Here is a 15228-nt window from a genome sequence, read left to right on the forward strand (position 1 = left end):
GGATAATGGGAGGAATAAGGGAAGAGAGAGCTAAACTTAAGGGGTATTTGAGGGGTACTATAGAAACATAATACAATAGAAACCTCCCAAAATATAGACATATATGAAGGCAATCTAAGTGAAATTGGCAAGTGATGGGGGAGACAGAGACCCAGCTGGCCATCTCTTGCCACCAAACAAAGCTTCCTGTATTGGATTTGGGTTACATCTAATTGAGTTGTTGGCCAAAGGGGACCCACAGGAATCCCCAAACCACCCAAACTGCTACCAAGACTATAGATTGCTCTCCACAAACTGACAGTAAGGTTCCATTGCTGAAGACAATACTTACACAACTCATTGGAAATGAAAAACTTGATCCTGTGCCTACATAGAGCCTTCACTCTGACATCCCAGCATCTTTGTTATAGGAATGTACTCTGTACACTAATAAAAGAGAAATATAAACACCAAGCTGGTCATAAACTCTTTATCTACAATAGTTTACTACCTGTAAAATATGCCAGGGCAATATTGCCACAAAACTTGTGGGTGTAGCCAACCAATAGCTAATTTGACTTAAGGCCCACTCCATGAGATGGAACCCATAACCAGCATGCTTGGGTGACCAAGAACCTGAGACTATATAGCCCAGGAACCTAGGATAAAACCAAATAATACTGATCTTAAAAAAGAAAAATAAAAAAAAATAAATAAATGGCTCCTAATGATATTCTGCTACTATGGATCATCATCAGAGAAGTTTCCTCCTGCAGTAAATGGGAACAAATACAGAGACTCACAGTCACTCAGAGACATTCTCACACATTCAAAGAATGAGAGACCTTGAAACACTGAGCCCTAACAGGACGTCTCCCTCAGAGCTCAGGGAAACCCAGGGAAGAGGAGATGGAGGACACCAAGAAAGCAAGGCCCTCTAAATCAACATAAGCAAAGCTCACATGAACTCATGAGACTGGAGCAGCACATACAGGGCCTGTGTAGGTCTGCACCAGGTCTTCTGCGTAGTATCATGGCTTCTGGGTCAGTGTTTCTATGGGGTTTCTGAATGTGAACAAGTAAGTCTTGGACTCCTGTATTCTCTTCTAGGCTCTTTTCCTTCTGTTCGCCTATCTTGTCTGACTCTGGTGTAATAGTTTCTGTTTTATCTTATTATGTTATATGTTAAAGGATGGATAAATGAATTATCATAAACCTAGTCACTAGGGTAAAGGTTGACAATGAAAGTATCATTTATGCCCCCTGCCTGGAGAAGAAAAATCAATTTTCTCCAAAGGCATAATACAGAGGATATCAATCACTCCAGGGCAGTAGTTGACCAACAAATAATGGATTCCACAGGTGTATGTGTGTGTGTGTGTGTGTGTGTGTGTGTGTGTGTGTGTGTGTGTGTGATTTTATTTGTTACAGCTTGGTGTGTTATTTTGTTTTGGGTGATGTATTTTGGTCTCTAAGTTTTGGGTGTTTTATTGTTGTTTTCGAGAAGTAAATTAAAGTTGATTGCATAGGCAGGAGAAGAAAATCTGGACAAACTTGAGGAAGGAGAAGGATATGATCAAAATATATTTAAATTTCAAAATTGTTTTAAATAATAAAAATATAAAAATAAAATACATTCTAAGAAAGAAAAATGAGGAAGCATTTTAAAACCAGAAATCAAGAATCTAGATTATAACTGCACCAGAAACAATTTTATTTGTATATTTACTGCTTGATAGGATGATATGGTGTAGGGATGCTATGATATAGGTTTTTTATGATAGAAGGATCTTATCATTTAGAGACGCTATGATGTTGAGGTGGTATGATAAGAGATGCTATGCTATAGGGGTGCTATGGCATAAGGATGCTTTGGTAGAGGGATACTGTGATGTAATGATACTGTGATGTAGGCATGTTGTGGTGTAGGGAATATTGTGATATAAGGGTGCTGAGATACAGGATGCTGTTGTATAGGGATTCTATGGTACTGGGGTGCTGTGGTATAGGATGCTGACGTAAAGGAAGATACAAGATTTGGTTCAGACACTTGGGCGTGCATTCTAGCTTTGCTCTTTGCTCTGAGAGAAAGCATAGGATCTCTCTGAAAATCATGTTTGAACTCAAGTGGTAGCAGGAGCGTTAGTCTCTGAGTGAGTCTTCACTGGGAAGTCTGCAATTCTACAGAAGTAGAATTCTTAGAATTGTCTGTATTCCAATTTGCTGTGTTTTCACTTGCTCTTAAACTCACTTCTGAGACAGATATGGTCCTTACAACAAAACATTTTTCTGAAAATCTTCCACTTCTGTGCTTTTAAGAGATGAAATAAACACTGGACTAAAGCTGTGAACATCTCAAGTGCGAGGAAGTAAAATACCCTGCTCTAAATGTATTTCCTCAGCATATAAACTGCGGATAGAAATAGCTCTGAAAATATGTCCTTCTATGAAAGCAATTTGTATCTATCTATGCTAGTAAAGTAAGTAGAGGATTCGGGCAACGATGTGCCTTCTGAGGTGCTTGTGCCTGTCTATCTTGGAAAGATCTTTCCACAGGAAGACGAATGGGGGAGGAGGGTCCTAACACCTGCCAACAGAGATCACCACAGGTTCCTTTGAGAGTTGCTCTGTGAGTAACTGTACTTTTTAAGGCAACCTTTGGAGCCTTGTGTTACTAGAGTTTTTAGGATAGAGGCCTCACAGTTCAGCAGGCTAGACGTGGATAGTGATCCTCAATATGGTAATGAATGGACATGTGATAGTGCAAAGCAGAGAGAGGTGATTCGCTGAAGCCTCAGTGGGAAGGGGAATCTAAAGGAGATGCATGGCAATTGTCTGGCCATTTCCATGAGACTCAGACTTTTCAGATAACTGTGTTTCTGAAACTTTTTGTTACCCTGTTGTGTGTCTGTTTATTTCACAGAGTAAAATAATCAGCTTTGACAGGGAGAAGAGGAAAATATTAAGGTTTTCTGCACCAGTGCCAGCTGTATCGAAGTGGAAGTTGAGGACGTGCCCCTTCATTTCTCTTCCTGCACCTTCTCTCTCCCTCCTCCTGCAGCCCCGCCCCCTTTCTCTGACTGGAGGCCTGAAGCGCTCATCCCCAGATGGCACAACTCTAAGCAGGTGGCAGGTTCCCCCTAGGAACAGCATTCGCTTTCCCGTCGACTCCCTGATGCTCCAAGCTGTGAACTTACAGTCACTACCTTCTGGAGGCTGGAGCTCAGACTCTACCACAACAGACGCTGTTTGCGAAGAGGTGAGGCAACTGCTGTAAATATTGGTGGAGAGCTTGAGGAGCGCCATCGGCAGAGCTCAGCAGACAGAGCTGTTAAGGAAGGAGATCCCTGGGAGTGGGAAGGACAACAGGAACAGGATTCTGCAATCTGTTCCCTTCACTCTCCCCAGTCTCAGTCTCAGGCCAACTGTGATGAATCAGGAGTCTCAACCCCCTTTGCCTCTCCACAGTCTTGCCTGAGCAGATGGCTGGGATCCCACAGAAATGTACGTTTTGGTTTTTTTTTTAATAGCCACCTTCTTTTGTTTTGAGACAAGGTCTCCTTAGCCCAGGCTGGCCTCAAAGTTGTTATATAGCCTAAGGTAACTTTGAACTTCTGCTTCTTCTGCCCGAGCTAGCTGGCACCACTGCCATCCTTCACCAGACCTGGTTTATGTAATCCTGGGGATCACACCCAGGGCTTCATGCAACTAGGCCATCACGCTCCCAAATGAGCTACACCCCCAATCATTATAGTCACATTTCTGTTACGAATATCTAGGTTGAAGACATTTCAAAAACTCACGTACAGCTACCGTTATACCCCATCTGCAGCGCTCAGTGGGGGATTCTGGCCAGCTAGCACCAATATACTTTAGTCTCAAACGCTTAAAGAAAAAACAAGGGGAAAATCCAACCCTGCTTGGGTCAGTGTTGGTGCCTAGAGCAGTCTAGGCTCCCCATGTGCCTCACAAAGCTCACCCCAGTCAAATGAATGTGGCTGCTGTGGTTCTTTGTCCTGAGTGACATTTTAGCAGAATACACAAAGGATGGGCCCACGCCAGAGGAATCAGGAAAGCTGCTCATGTGGCCGGGCAGGGACAATGAGCTGCAGCTGTGACCAGCGGGGGCGGCGGGGGGCAGATTTTGGGAAAGAGGTCGGCCATGAAAGCAATCAGGGCCTGAGGAGAGGGGGAAAGAAACCTCTGAGCCAAGACACACGAAAAAAATACGTTTTAAATATTTTAAAGATTGCAAGCAAAGAAGTCCACAGAGATTAAAAATTGTTTGTTTAATGTATTGTTGTCACAGTAAATTATTATACTCTTCATGGCTTAAAACAACGTAAATTTATTCTCTTACATTTCTGGAAGTTAGAAACGTAACAGTAGCTCGGGCTAAAGTCAAGGAGCCAACGGGGCTCATTCTTTTACCCAAGTTTGTAGGAGAAGGTTTTCATTTCAGGTTCTGGTGACTAGCTAGACATCTTAGTCTGTGACCCCTGCTTCCATGTGCAAGGTTCATCACTCCACACTGCTGCTGTCTTCCCACTGCCTGGCCTTTCACTGTCTTCTCTGAACCTCACACACAGACCCATCGTCTTAGGCTCCCCATACAGCCTAGGCGAATCTCCCTGACACAGGATTCTTAATCACAGTTTGAGATACAGGGAAGAAAATCAAATTATTTTTAATATCCCTCAACAACATTTCATACTGTTATAGAAACACAATATTTAATTATAAAAAACCCAAAGAATTGTTATTTTTCCATCATCATTCTTTAGCATGTAAGTATCAAATCAGTGCCTCTTTTGGGCTGAATTGTGTTACTGGATTTGTTTTTTAAAATTACTGTTTGAGGGCAGGGTGGCACATACCTTTAATCCCAGTGCTCAGAAGGCAGAGGTAGGTGGATCTCTGAGTTCAAGGCCAGCCTGGTCTACAGGGCGAGTTCCACAGCAGCCAAGGCTGTGCGGAGAAATCCAGCCTTGAAAAACCAATCAATCATCAATCAAGAAAATTGCTGTTTAAGCTACCAACTTGAGTTTCATAACAAAGATGAATTTCTGCTTAGGATTGGGACAGAATTTCAAACGATTTCTGACAGGCCCTAAATGTACATCTGTCTTTTGTCCTTTATTTTTATGAAAAACTGAGTCTCAGCATTAAGAACTATAAAAATTTGATTAACTCTAAAAAATGTTTAAGATGCTTCAGCTACTTCGTGGGGAATCAAATATCCAGCCAAGAGTTGCATCTTGTGAAAATCTAGCCTTGGGGAAAATCCAGCCTCCACAGCTTGTTAGCACCACGGCAGGATGGAGAGAGGCGTGGCTGTGAACTCATTTACAGTACAGACTGAGGACATGGGAATTACAGCCTAGAGGAGAGCACTTGAGTGACTACATGCCTAAGTCGCCATGTCTCCCGAGCTGCTACCCTGTGTCTGCAGGGTGGGGCTGACTGCAGCGTGTGGTGGCCTCACTAGCTGCAGACGGAACAAGACTGTGTAGCAGAGAGCATGAGACGTCCAGACTATGAGGGCTCTCCGCAATGCACCTCAGAACCTTGATTTCCTTTTCCGCTCTTGCCACTGCAAGCAACTTGCTGCAGTAGGCATTCACAATTCTCAAAGAACTTCTTACAGAAGTCCTCTCACACACTAAGCAATGGTATCCTGTAACCTCAGCCCTTTCTTTTCCTTGCTGTCATTTGGTTGGTTAGTTGGGTGCTTGGTTAGTTTTTAAGTTTTGAGGTAGAGTCTTACTAAGTTGCCTAGGTTGACCTTAAACTCACGCTGAAGCCCAGACAGGATTTGAACATTTGATTCTGCCTCAACCTCCTAAATAGCTGGAATTTCGGGCAGGCACCACCAGCCCTGACTTTATATTTTAAATGCTGAAGCTGTCAAAAAAAATCACATTATCTGACAATGACCTGAGGGCCCAGGAAGGTATCATGGAAGGTGTCGCTATGTGTGCCTACTGCAGCAAGTTGTTTGCAGTGGAGGACGGTATGATGTGAGCTGATTTCTCTCACGTTCCTGCCTTATCCTCCAACTCCCAACACCAACAAATGTGTCCTCACTGCAGAAAACTGAGGTGATGAAGATAATTCAGTATGCCTGAGATCCTTATTACAAGGGGGGAATTTGAACACAGGAACGTGCATAGAGAGGGTAGATGATTTAAAGAGAAAAGCTAAGGAGAACAGCAAGAACTCTCTGTTCCCAACAGGCCTCCAAAAGGCCGCTCCTGGCCCATTCCTTGATTTTGAATACTCAGCCCCTTTGCCGAGACAGTCTGTGGTCCTCCATTATTGCGGCCCTCACCGATAGGGATCTGTTTCTTGACCCTCTCTGTCTGAAATGAGAGTTTATGTTTGCCACTGGCAAGAGCGGAAAAGGAAATCAAGGTTCTGAGGTGCATTGCGGAGAGCCCTCATAGTCTGGACGTCTCATGCTCTCTGCTACACAGTCTTGTTCCGTCTGCAGCTAGTGAGGCCACCACACGCTGCAGTCAGCCCCACCCTGCAGACACAGGGTAGCAGCTCGGGAGACATGGCGACTTAGGCATGTAGTCACTCAAGTGCTCTCCTCTAGGCTGTAATTCCCATGTCCTCGGTCTGTACTGTAAATGAGTTCACAGCCACGCCTCTCTCCATCCTGCTGTGGTGCTAACAAGCTGGGGAGGCTGAATTTTCCCCAAGGCTACTGGGATGCACAAGGAGACTTAAGAAGCCCAGGATCCCTGTTGAGAACAGGAACTCTGGAGGAGATTATGGGCCCCATTCCCACAGGGCCAACTGCGGAGGCTCAGCGCTGGACTGATGCCAGAGTCACGGGACACAGAAGCCTGAATGTGTCGCTATTCAGACTGGAGTCAGCATGACCCTGGCCGCTGCCCTGTGTACGCCCTCCGGACCACCAAGAGGCACTGCCCAGCTCGAGGACAAGTTGGGCATCTCTCGCTCCCGGTGGGTTCCGTCAGAGAGGGGCGGGGCAGGAAGGAATCCAAGGCTGGGGACAAGGGCAGGCCACGTCTGGGCATGACTCGCGGCCGTTTACCAGCTGGTAGGGATCCTGGGTCTCTGGACCAGAGGACTGGGCAGCAGCGGTCGCCTCTGAAACAGGTCGGGATGTGAACAAACTGGCCTGGTTAGGGAATGGGGCGGAGTTGAGGACTGTTGTGGGGAGGCTGGCTACACCTCTGGCAAGTGTATATTTGCTTCCTTTGCCTGCCTTGGAAAGTGCTGGTGAGTTTCAAATCCACTCACTGCTCCACTACATCAGCGGATCAGAAGTGAGTGGGAAGTCCCAGGAGAGGTAAGTCCTGTCTCCAGCCTTGCAGTTAGCCACAACCCACAACCACCTGGCAAGGCCAGTACAGTTCTCTCTCGGGCAGCCTGTTGTAACTAATGCTGTCACCCTTCCCCAGCATCTTTAGCTGAAGCCAGGACGGAGGCAGGTGGGCAGGAAGGGCCTGAAGAGATCAGCACTCTGGGGCAGGTGTCAGGTCTTGTCCAGAAGGCCTGCTGAACCTGTAACTAACCTCTCTGCGGCTCTGGTCCTCACTGGCAGCCTTCTGTGTGCTAGTTCTTTGAGACATAAGATTAACTGTGCTTGGTGCTGCCTAGCCCAGGATGGGTGAGATCTGAGGTCTGTGCTCACATTGTGTCTTTTAGGACTGCTTCCCTGCTGTTGGTTCTTGGAGCCGTCGGGACCGCCGTGATTCTCATTGCCCTGGAGAAAATGAGCTTAGAGAAGAAAGATCGCATCACCTTACAGGACCCTGAAGCCAAGTACCCCCTGCCCTTGATTGAAAAGGAGGTAGTGGGTCACCCAAACCGTCCCCTGGTTAAGTGAAAGAGGAGGATGGGAGTGGGGGTGAGAATGCAAGCTGGGAAGTTGGGGTGAGCAGTCACCTCAGGGCCAAATTGAGTGTCTTTCTCAGGATCTGGGCCACACACAGCAAAACTCCTAAGAAGCCAACATAACCTGATGCTTTTGTTCCACTAGCAAATCAACCACAACACCCGAAGGTTCCGCTTTGGACTGCCCTCACCAGACCATGTCTTGGGGCTCCCTGTAGGTGAGCAGTGCTTGGTGACATTTCCAGGTCTGGGTCTTTGGGATGTTCCGTTCCTATCAGCAATAGGTTCCCATTCTCGTGGGGTATGGAGGGCACACTGATAAAATCCTGGACCACTTGGTTGGAGGTAGAGGCAGATGGACCTGAGGACAGTATCTCCACTGTTCCAGTCCGACTGTTAGGAAAGTAATATCTTGAGGAGCACTGAAAAGAAGTAAGCCCAGAAGAAGGTCTAAGATGTCATTAAAGGCTCCTGCCCATGCAGTTAAAGGCCAGTACCTCAATCCTCCTCTCTGTTGTTCCATCTTGTAAAATAGTATTCCCCAGGCCCGTCAGTCTGCTTCAGGTAGAGGGTAAAATGGCTGGTGGATGTGAAAGTTCACATGCATGAGAAGAGCAGATATTCCGTTATAATCAACGCCCAAAATGTGTGGGGAGACACTAGGCATGCAGATGCCCTAAATGGGTGATTTTCTGAGGGAGCCTGAGCCCCACATAAAGAAACCACCTCTGGCTGTCCTCCTCAGATTCTGAGTTGCCCCATTTCATTTTCATCAATATTGACAACAAGTCCACTCTCCTGAGGTGGAAAACCTAAGCGAAAGGTGTGGGACAGAGAAGCCTTGCTGCTTGTCTCCTAGTGGAAGTCTGATTGATGGCCTTCTTTCAAAGAAAGCCCTAACTTCAATTCTGGCAAGTGAGGAAATTATACTGCAAGGACCATGCCTGCATGCCGCTCTTTACCCTTCTGTACATGAGAGTGCTGTCTCAGGTCCTTCCATTCCTCTACTTTAGCCTGTCACCATCCTGCCTGGGAGGCAAGAAGAAGCCACTGAGAAATAGAATTTGTAGGTAGGGACTTCTCTGACCCACTGTGCCTTCAGCCTCAGTGGCAGCTGCATGGCCAGTGGGACACACACGCTTAGTGGCCTCTAAGAGTCCGACAGCAGAGCGCCAATGCTCCACTGTGCAGCTGAAGCGAGGATGGTTGGAGGTGGGGCTCTGGGCTGAGCACACAGCTCCATCCTGTGTGGGGATGCAGTGACCGCCTTCCTAAGTTCTCAGTTTCAGGTGAGCTCTTGGGTGGAAGCTGCTGCTTTAGGTCTGGTTTTCAGGTGTCCCTGGTGTCCAATCAGATGATGGCTATTAAGCTTGCACCGCGGCTTCTAGGGATTCCTCCAAGAGTCAGACATAAACTACTTAACATCTTGCACTACCCTCAACTCTAGCATCCCACTCTCCCTCCCTCCCTCTTCTTCTTCCTCCTCTTCATCTGTCTCTCTCAGCTTCTCAGCTCCCACTTCTATCTGTATTTCTAATTTCTCAGGTATACTTGATTTATACCCCACCTGAACATGACCTGGTGCCTTCTTTTGTCTCTAGCTTTTAGCATCCCTTGATGCAGCTCCTCCCCTCAGTACTAATAGCCTTGGTCTCTCAAGTCTGGACTTCAGTCTGGCTCACTATCTGCTATTGGGCTACAATCTCAACTCATGGGTCTCTGGCCCTCCAGGCCTATCGAATTCTACTCTGGACAGGCAGAGACACAGTGTAAATGTCCCTGTTGCTTCTCAGCAGAACTAGTGGCCAGGATGGCACGCACTGTTGCTTTATTTGAAACAGAACTGTGGAGGTCTTGGAACCCTGCCGTACCCATGAGGCTAAGCCCTGTTCTCTGCTGAGACACAGACAGGTTAGGAAGAAAGAATTTCATGAAGACTATCGTTTTCTTTAAATGGAAAAAAAATTATTTTTTTCTGATATCGTTCGTGAGATAAGCTCTTGCATTTATATAGCCTGGATTGCAACTAACAGCCCAGATTATTTTTGAACTCAAGTCAACTTTGTCTCTGATGCCCAAGTGCTAGGATTACAGGTATGAGTTACCACCGCTGGCTCCTTTCTGGTATTTTTAGTATCCATTCCCACCTTTAATGCTTACTCCAAAGGTTACAGTGTGAGCATAGCTGGATAGATGTTACCAAAGGGAATCTTTGGGCCATTTCAGAGTTCTATTTGACTATTAACATTTGATTAACATTTTTTTGTAGGTAACTATGTCCATCTCTTGGCCCAAATTAACAATGAATTGGTAATTAGGGCTTACACTCCTGTCTCTAGTGATGATGATCAAGGCTTTGTGGACTTCATTATAAAGGTAAATAATGCCCATCTTACTAAGCTATCTGGAGCCCCCAGGTATCCTTAATGTGGTAGAGTGGAGAGGGGAGTTGTGGCCTGGACAATGCTTTCCAATCGTCTCATTTACCAGCAATGCTACACTTAACCCTGTGGGATCTCAAAGGACTGTTTAGTTAACAACTTGACACAATCTAGAAACCACCCGAAGAGAGCCTCAGTGAGGGCCTGTCTATATCAGGCTGGTCTGTGGTGGACTGTCTTCATTCTATTAATTGACGTAGACAGACCCAGCCCACCGTGGGTGACATCATTCCCTAGGCAGAGAACCCTGAACTGTGCAAATATAGAGAATGAGCTGAGCACAACTAGGTATGCATACATTCACGTCACTCTACTGGATGTGATGTGGTGAGCCGCTTCAAGTTCTTGCAGAGACAATAATGGACTTTAACCTGGAATTGGAAGCTAGACTAAACCCCTCTGCCCCCGAGTTGTCTTGTTGGGGCATTTTATTGTGGAAACAGACATGAAATCAAAACAATTGTGCACAGTGAATGTGGCAGTGTTTACTCGAATGACTTCCAGCTGTGTGCGACTATAGCCAAAGCCTTGGAAGTGTAAAGGTCTGTGCTTGCTTTTCAGATATACTTCAGAAATGTACACCCCAAGCATCCTGAAGGGGGAAAGATGACTCAGTACTTAGAGAACATGAAAATTGGGGACACCATCCTTATTCGAGGGCCAACAGGGCGCCTGTTCTACCACAAGCCAGGTACAGGTGCTGCAATTCTTCTCATAGCTGGGAGATTCCTGCAGTGGCCTTGCTGTGGTCTTCCTCAGGTCTGGGGCACATGGGCGCATACTTCAAGTCTTCACACATTCATTCACATGAATACATTTATAATGACTTCTGTCACTGCTCATATTTGCTGCACAGACTTGTACGCTTCATCTATAATGTCCTCATTACTGTCTCTGGCACAGATAAATGAAAGATGCCTGCTGAGGGTAGAGGGGCTCATATTGATTCTCCACTCACTCGCTCTTCAAGGCTCCAGATTAATTTCAGCTTGCCTAAGAAAAGGCCCAGCTATCCCATGGGATGCCTAGCCTCGGTTTCCACTCTATACACTGGTGGCCAGTGAAGCTACCGTGTCTGATTCAAACTTGGAATGCTATATAACCTTGCCTCCCAAGAGTCAGAAATCTTTTGTAGGCCACCAGCCAAGGCCTGCAGAAGTCAGAAACATTCTCTATGTTTCTAGGTTACCTTACAGTCAAAACAGACAAAACGAGTGAGCCTGAAAGAAAACAGGTTCATCACCTGGGGATGATTGCTGGGGGCACAGGTAAGAAGTTTCTGGATTCCTCTAAGACCATTCTAACTTGTGAATCATTTGACCCTATGAGAGTCGGTACAAGCAATTCTCCCCTGGCTGTGGTAATGGGACTGTGGTGTCTGATACTGAATCTGACCCTGTTCCTCTACAACCAGCATAGTGGCTCCCTGGAAGCCATAGGAGCCTCTCTTATGAGGCTGGGCTGGCTTTGCTCAATGGTTCCTAAATAGTGGAATATTCAGTTCCAGCCTGACTCTCAAAATTCCTTGAGAATGAACCCTCAGGGAGACATATAGGCACCGCCGCTGGCAGTTTTAATACTATCAAATTTACTGGCCGTTAGTTTTATTATGCAAGTGAAGACATGAACTAGCTCACAGAAAGTTCATACCCTCTTGCCATAGAAAAGAAGGGCTGAGGATATGGCTTGGTTGGTAGACTATTTGCCCAGCACACATGAGACCTTGGGTTCCCCAGCAACATAATAACAGGCATGGTAGTACATGCCTGTAATCCCAGTGCTTGAGATGATCAGAAGTTCAAGGGCAGACTTGGCTACATAGGGAGTAAGGCCAATCTGAGATATGTGAAATCCTGTCTCAAAAAGGAAAGCAGTTCTCTGATCTGCTGCTGCATTAGAGAGAAACACCAAAATGAAGGTTCTTCCCCACTTTAGCTGTTGGGGAACAGAAGGGAAGGGGTAGAATCAGGGTCAAATGAGATTGTTAATCCACCAAAGGCTAGGAACTGGGGCACTGGGGATGGGAGCAAGCTGGCCTGCCACTGTTTTCCAGGCATCACACCCATGCTGCAGCTCCTTCGCCACATCACCAAGAACAGCAGTGATGGGACCAGGATGTCCCTCCTCTTTGCCAACCAGGTCAGTCTGCAGCCAGCCCTGAGCTTGCCACAGCAGCATGGAATGTCCCCCTCCAACTGTCTGAGAAGATGCTGCTGGGTTGTGGGAGGCTTAGTGGGCTCGGCAAGTTTGCTGGCAGCTGAAGAAGCTGAGGTCAGGCCTGTTCTGTTTGTTTCTCCTTAACTCTTCACTTTCCCTACAGAGCCACCCCATGCAGTGAGCTTTCTCCTTAATTCCAGTTCTGTTTCTCTGAGTATTAAATAATGGATGTTCCTGATGGAAAATCTGAGGAATTCAGAAGAATATAAATACTTTGATATTTGTCTTTTCCCCCATATATACTGTGTATTTATATATGATATACCCTTATTTATACCCATTTTTTATATATTATATATACTTTTTCACTTAGTAGTATCACATAGGCATCTTCCTCTCGCTGACTTTAAATATTCACACCAGAATCAAAGAAACATTCTCATTCAGGTTTTTCTAGATTTTGTCATAAACAATAAATAATTATGAGCAACTGGGCCTGACCCGACAACTTTGCTTTTCTGAAACAATGCCATACAAGAGCCATGGAGGGTTGGACGACCCAGGCCTGGGTATTCTCTTGGAGCCCTGTCCTCCTTCTTGTCCCCCTTTCCTTAGATGCAAACGTAGACCACCTTCCTCTTCTGGACACCACCAGCAGCGCCCTCCCCTGACTCCTTAGAGAAGGCCGATCTGCACTAAGCTTGTGGTCATTGGGCCTGCAGGTCTGACCCTGGATTCAGGGAAGTGAGTGGGGACTTTTGCATGCAGACAGTGGAGTGGTGTGTGTAGCCAGTCCTTCAAGCCAGAGGACAGCCATATTGTTGGTCCCCCATCAGTACCACCAGCTATTTTTGTTGTTGTTTGTTTTTTTGAGAAAGGGTTACTCTTACTTTGAAGCCTGTCCTGGAACTAGCTCTTGTAGACCAGACTGGCCTCTAACTCACAGAGATCTGCCTGCCTCTGCCTCTCGAGTGCTTGACTCCCACCAGCTCCTTATATTGATAGAGAGGGTATAGTGTACAGGAGGAACAGGGAGTCTGGAAAGCTCTCAAGCTAGGACAGTGGCAATTCAGGCATGAATGTGCACACCCATATGTTCAATCTAGGTGGGCATACAAGCTATTCCTAAGGGACCTTTGTAATGTTGCTTCTTTTCTAGACAGAAGAGGATATCTTGCTGAGAAAGGAGCTGGAAGAGACCGCCACGACTCACCTTGACCAGTTCAACCTGTGGTATACCCTGGACAGGCCTCCCGATGGTATGGTCCATGTTACTCTCTGATTCTGAGCGAGCTCCACCCTTTGACACACCTGCGGACTAGCTCTAGGTTCTGTTTGCTTGGTTTGCCTTTAAGGTTTACCCCAAGAGATTAGGCCTTGGGGCTCTTGGTCTGTATAAGGCACACAAGACACTGATGGGAGGAGATGGGAGCAGCAGTTTGTAAAGGGGAGTCAAGGACAGGGGCTGCACACCTCTACCCTCCCCACATTGCACTGAGTATAGACTGAGCCACACCTGCCCTCCACACTCAGCACATTGTACCTAAGATGCACTGGCCCCTTGCCCTCTCATACTGCTCACGGCTACTCTACCTCTTACAACCAACCTCTTCTGGACAGCAGTGTTCATAAGCTGAGCCTCAGCCAGCTCCTGCTAGCTCCTAGGAGCTATGTACCTTTCATCATTGTACGTCTCCCTGATTTACACCTGTCTTGGCATACATCACGCTGTCCAGCAGAGGGTGCTGCCCAACTCCACAAACACTCCACCACACCAACGTGATCTCCTCACCCACCCCTACCTAAGGACCTCACTCTACTCAGTGCTTCGAGCAAAGAGACATCATCCCGAGTCTGAGACCAAGATTTGAACCTGGAATTGGAGTAAATGCTGCAGACGACTGAAACCCCCTATGTCTGTTTCTTGGGTCTATGTGGGAACCAGCAACGCAGACTTCTCAGCTTTTGTAGGGCAGCCTGGTCTCCAGCATCATGGGCTAACGCAGAATCACCCTTCTTCCCTGCTCTGTTTCATTCCAGGCTGGAAGTACAGCTCGGGACTCGTCACTGCTGACATGATCAAGGAGCACCTCCCTCCCCCTGGGGAGGGAACGCTCATCCTGGTGTGTGGTCCACCACGTATGATCCAGGAGGCAGTTCACCCTAGTCTGGAACAGCTCGGCTATACCAAGGACATGATTTTTACCTATTAACACCTCCTCTAATCCTTGGCAGGTCCCTCTCCTCTGTTTCAGAGTGAGTTTGACTTCACCCTGTTCACTGTTCACCTATAGTATCTGCAAAGTGGCTCACCATGTAGCCTTGGGCACGGTGCTGGTCTCTTGGGTGTGGACCTAAGAAGAGTTCAGAGGACTGGGTGTTTTGGGTGGCTTCCGCCTCTTTCTCCCAGTTTTGTGTAATAAACTGGACTGCTCTGCACTTAGCTCACAATGTGTGGTTATGTAGGGAACACACTGGGCAGCCAGAACTTGCCTGGGTGGAATTACAGCAAGATCCAAACGGGTTCCATCAACTAACTCCCACTAACCACTTATGAACATTTTTTACATTTCTCTGCTTTGAAGGCCAGACTTACAGAGGGCAAAGGCTTTGTGTGTTCTTCCTTCCCATGTGGGTCACTTTGAGACATAAACAGGATTAGGAACCTGTACAGAAGGGCAATCACAGTATATGGACTCTAGAAACCCTGTCTTGTATTTTGTACAGCAGATGGAGACATGGAAAAATATTTGTAGTTTAGCAACCTCTAGGTGGTAGG

At 46.6% G+C, this 15228-nt stretch overlaps 1 protein-coding gene across 3 annotated transcripts; it reads left to right on the forward strand.

Annotated features, from left to right (window-relative positions):
• Positions 1 to 6712: 6712 nt before the first annotated feature.
• Cyb5r2 (cytochrome b5 reductase 2) lies at positions 6713 to 14892 on the forward strand. Of its 3 annotated transcripts, none has more exons than XM_085692862.2 (9): positions 6713 to 6954; positions 7663 to 7807; positions 7997 to 8069; positions 10121 to 10227; positions 10854 to 10983; positions 11477 to 11560; positions 12346 to 12431; positions 13609 to 13708; positions 14490 to 14892. In XM_085692862.2, the coding sequence occupies exons 1-9, from the start codon at positions 6866 to 6868 to the stop codon at positions 14660 to 14662; spliced, it is 987 nt and encodes a 328-aa protein (XP_085548988.2). In that variant the 5' UTR covers positions 6713 to 6865; the 3' UTR covers positions 14663 to 14892. The 3 variants fall into 3 exon arrangements, with proteins under 3 accessions (XP_085548988.2, XP_048282495.3, XP_048282496.3); XM_048426538.3 differs by lacking the exon at positions 6713 to 6954 and adding an exon at positions 6976 to 7110; XM_048426539.3 differs by lacking the exon at positions 6713 to 6954 and adding an exon at positions 7193 to 7303.
• Positions 14893 to 15228: the final 336 nt, after the last annotated feature.

The sequence above is a fragment of the Myodes glareolus genome, chromosome 7, assembly GCF_982192425.1.
Source record: "Myodes glareolus chromosome 7, mMyoGla1.1, whole genome shotgun sequence".
Taxonomy (NCBI): Eukaryota; Metazoa; Chordata; class Mammalia; order Rodentia; family Cricetidae; genus Myodes; species Myodes glareolus.

Excerpts from the sequence above, each read along its gene's own strand:
- Cyb5r2 (XM_085692862.2), top strand. The coding sequence starts at position 6,866 with ATGACCCTGGCCGCTGCCCTGTGTACGCCCTCCGGACCACCAAGAGGC. Across the intron at positions 6,955-7,662 it reads TTGGGCATCTCTCGCTCCCG|GACTGCTTCCCTGCTGTTGG; the intron begins GTGGGTTCCGTC and ends TGTGTCTTTTAG. Across the intron at positions 8,070-10,120 it reads TGTCTTGGGGCTCCCTGTAG|GTAACTATGTCCATCTCTTG; the intron begins GTGAGCAGTGCT and ends ATTTTTTTGTAG.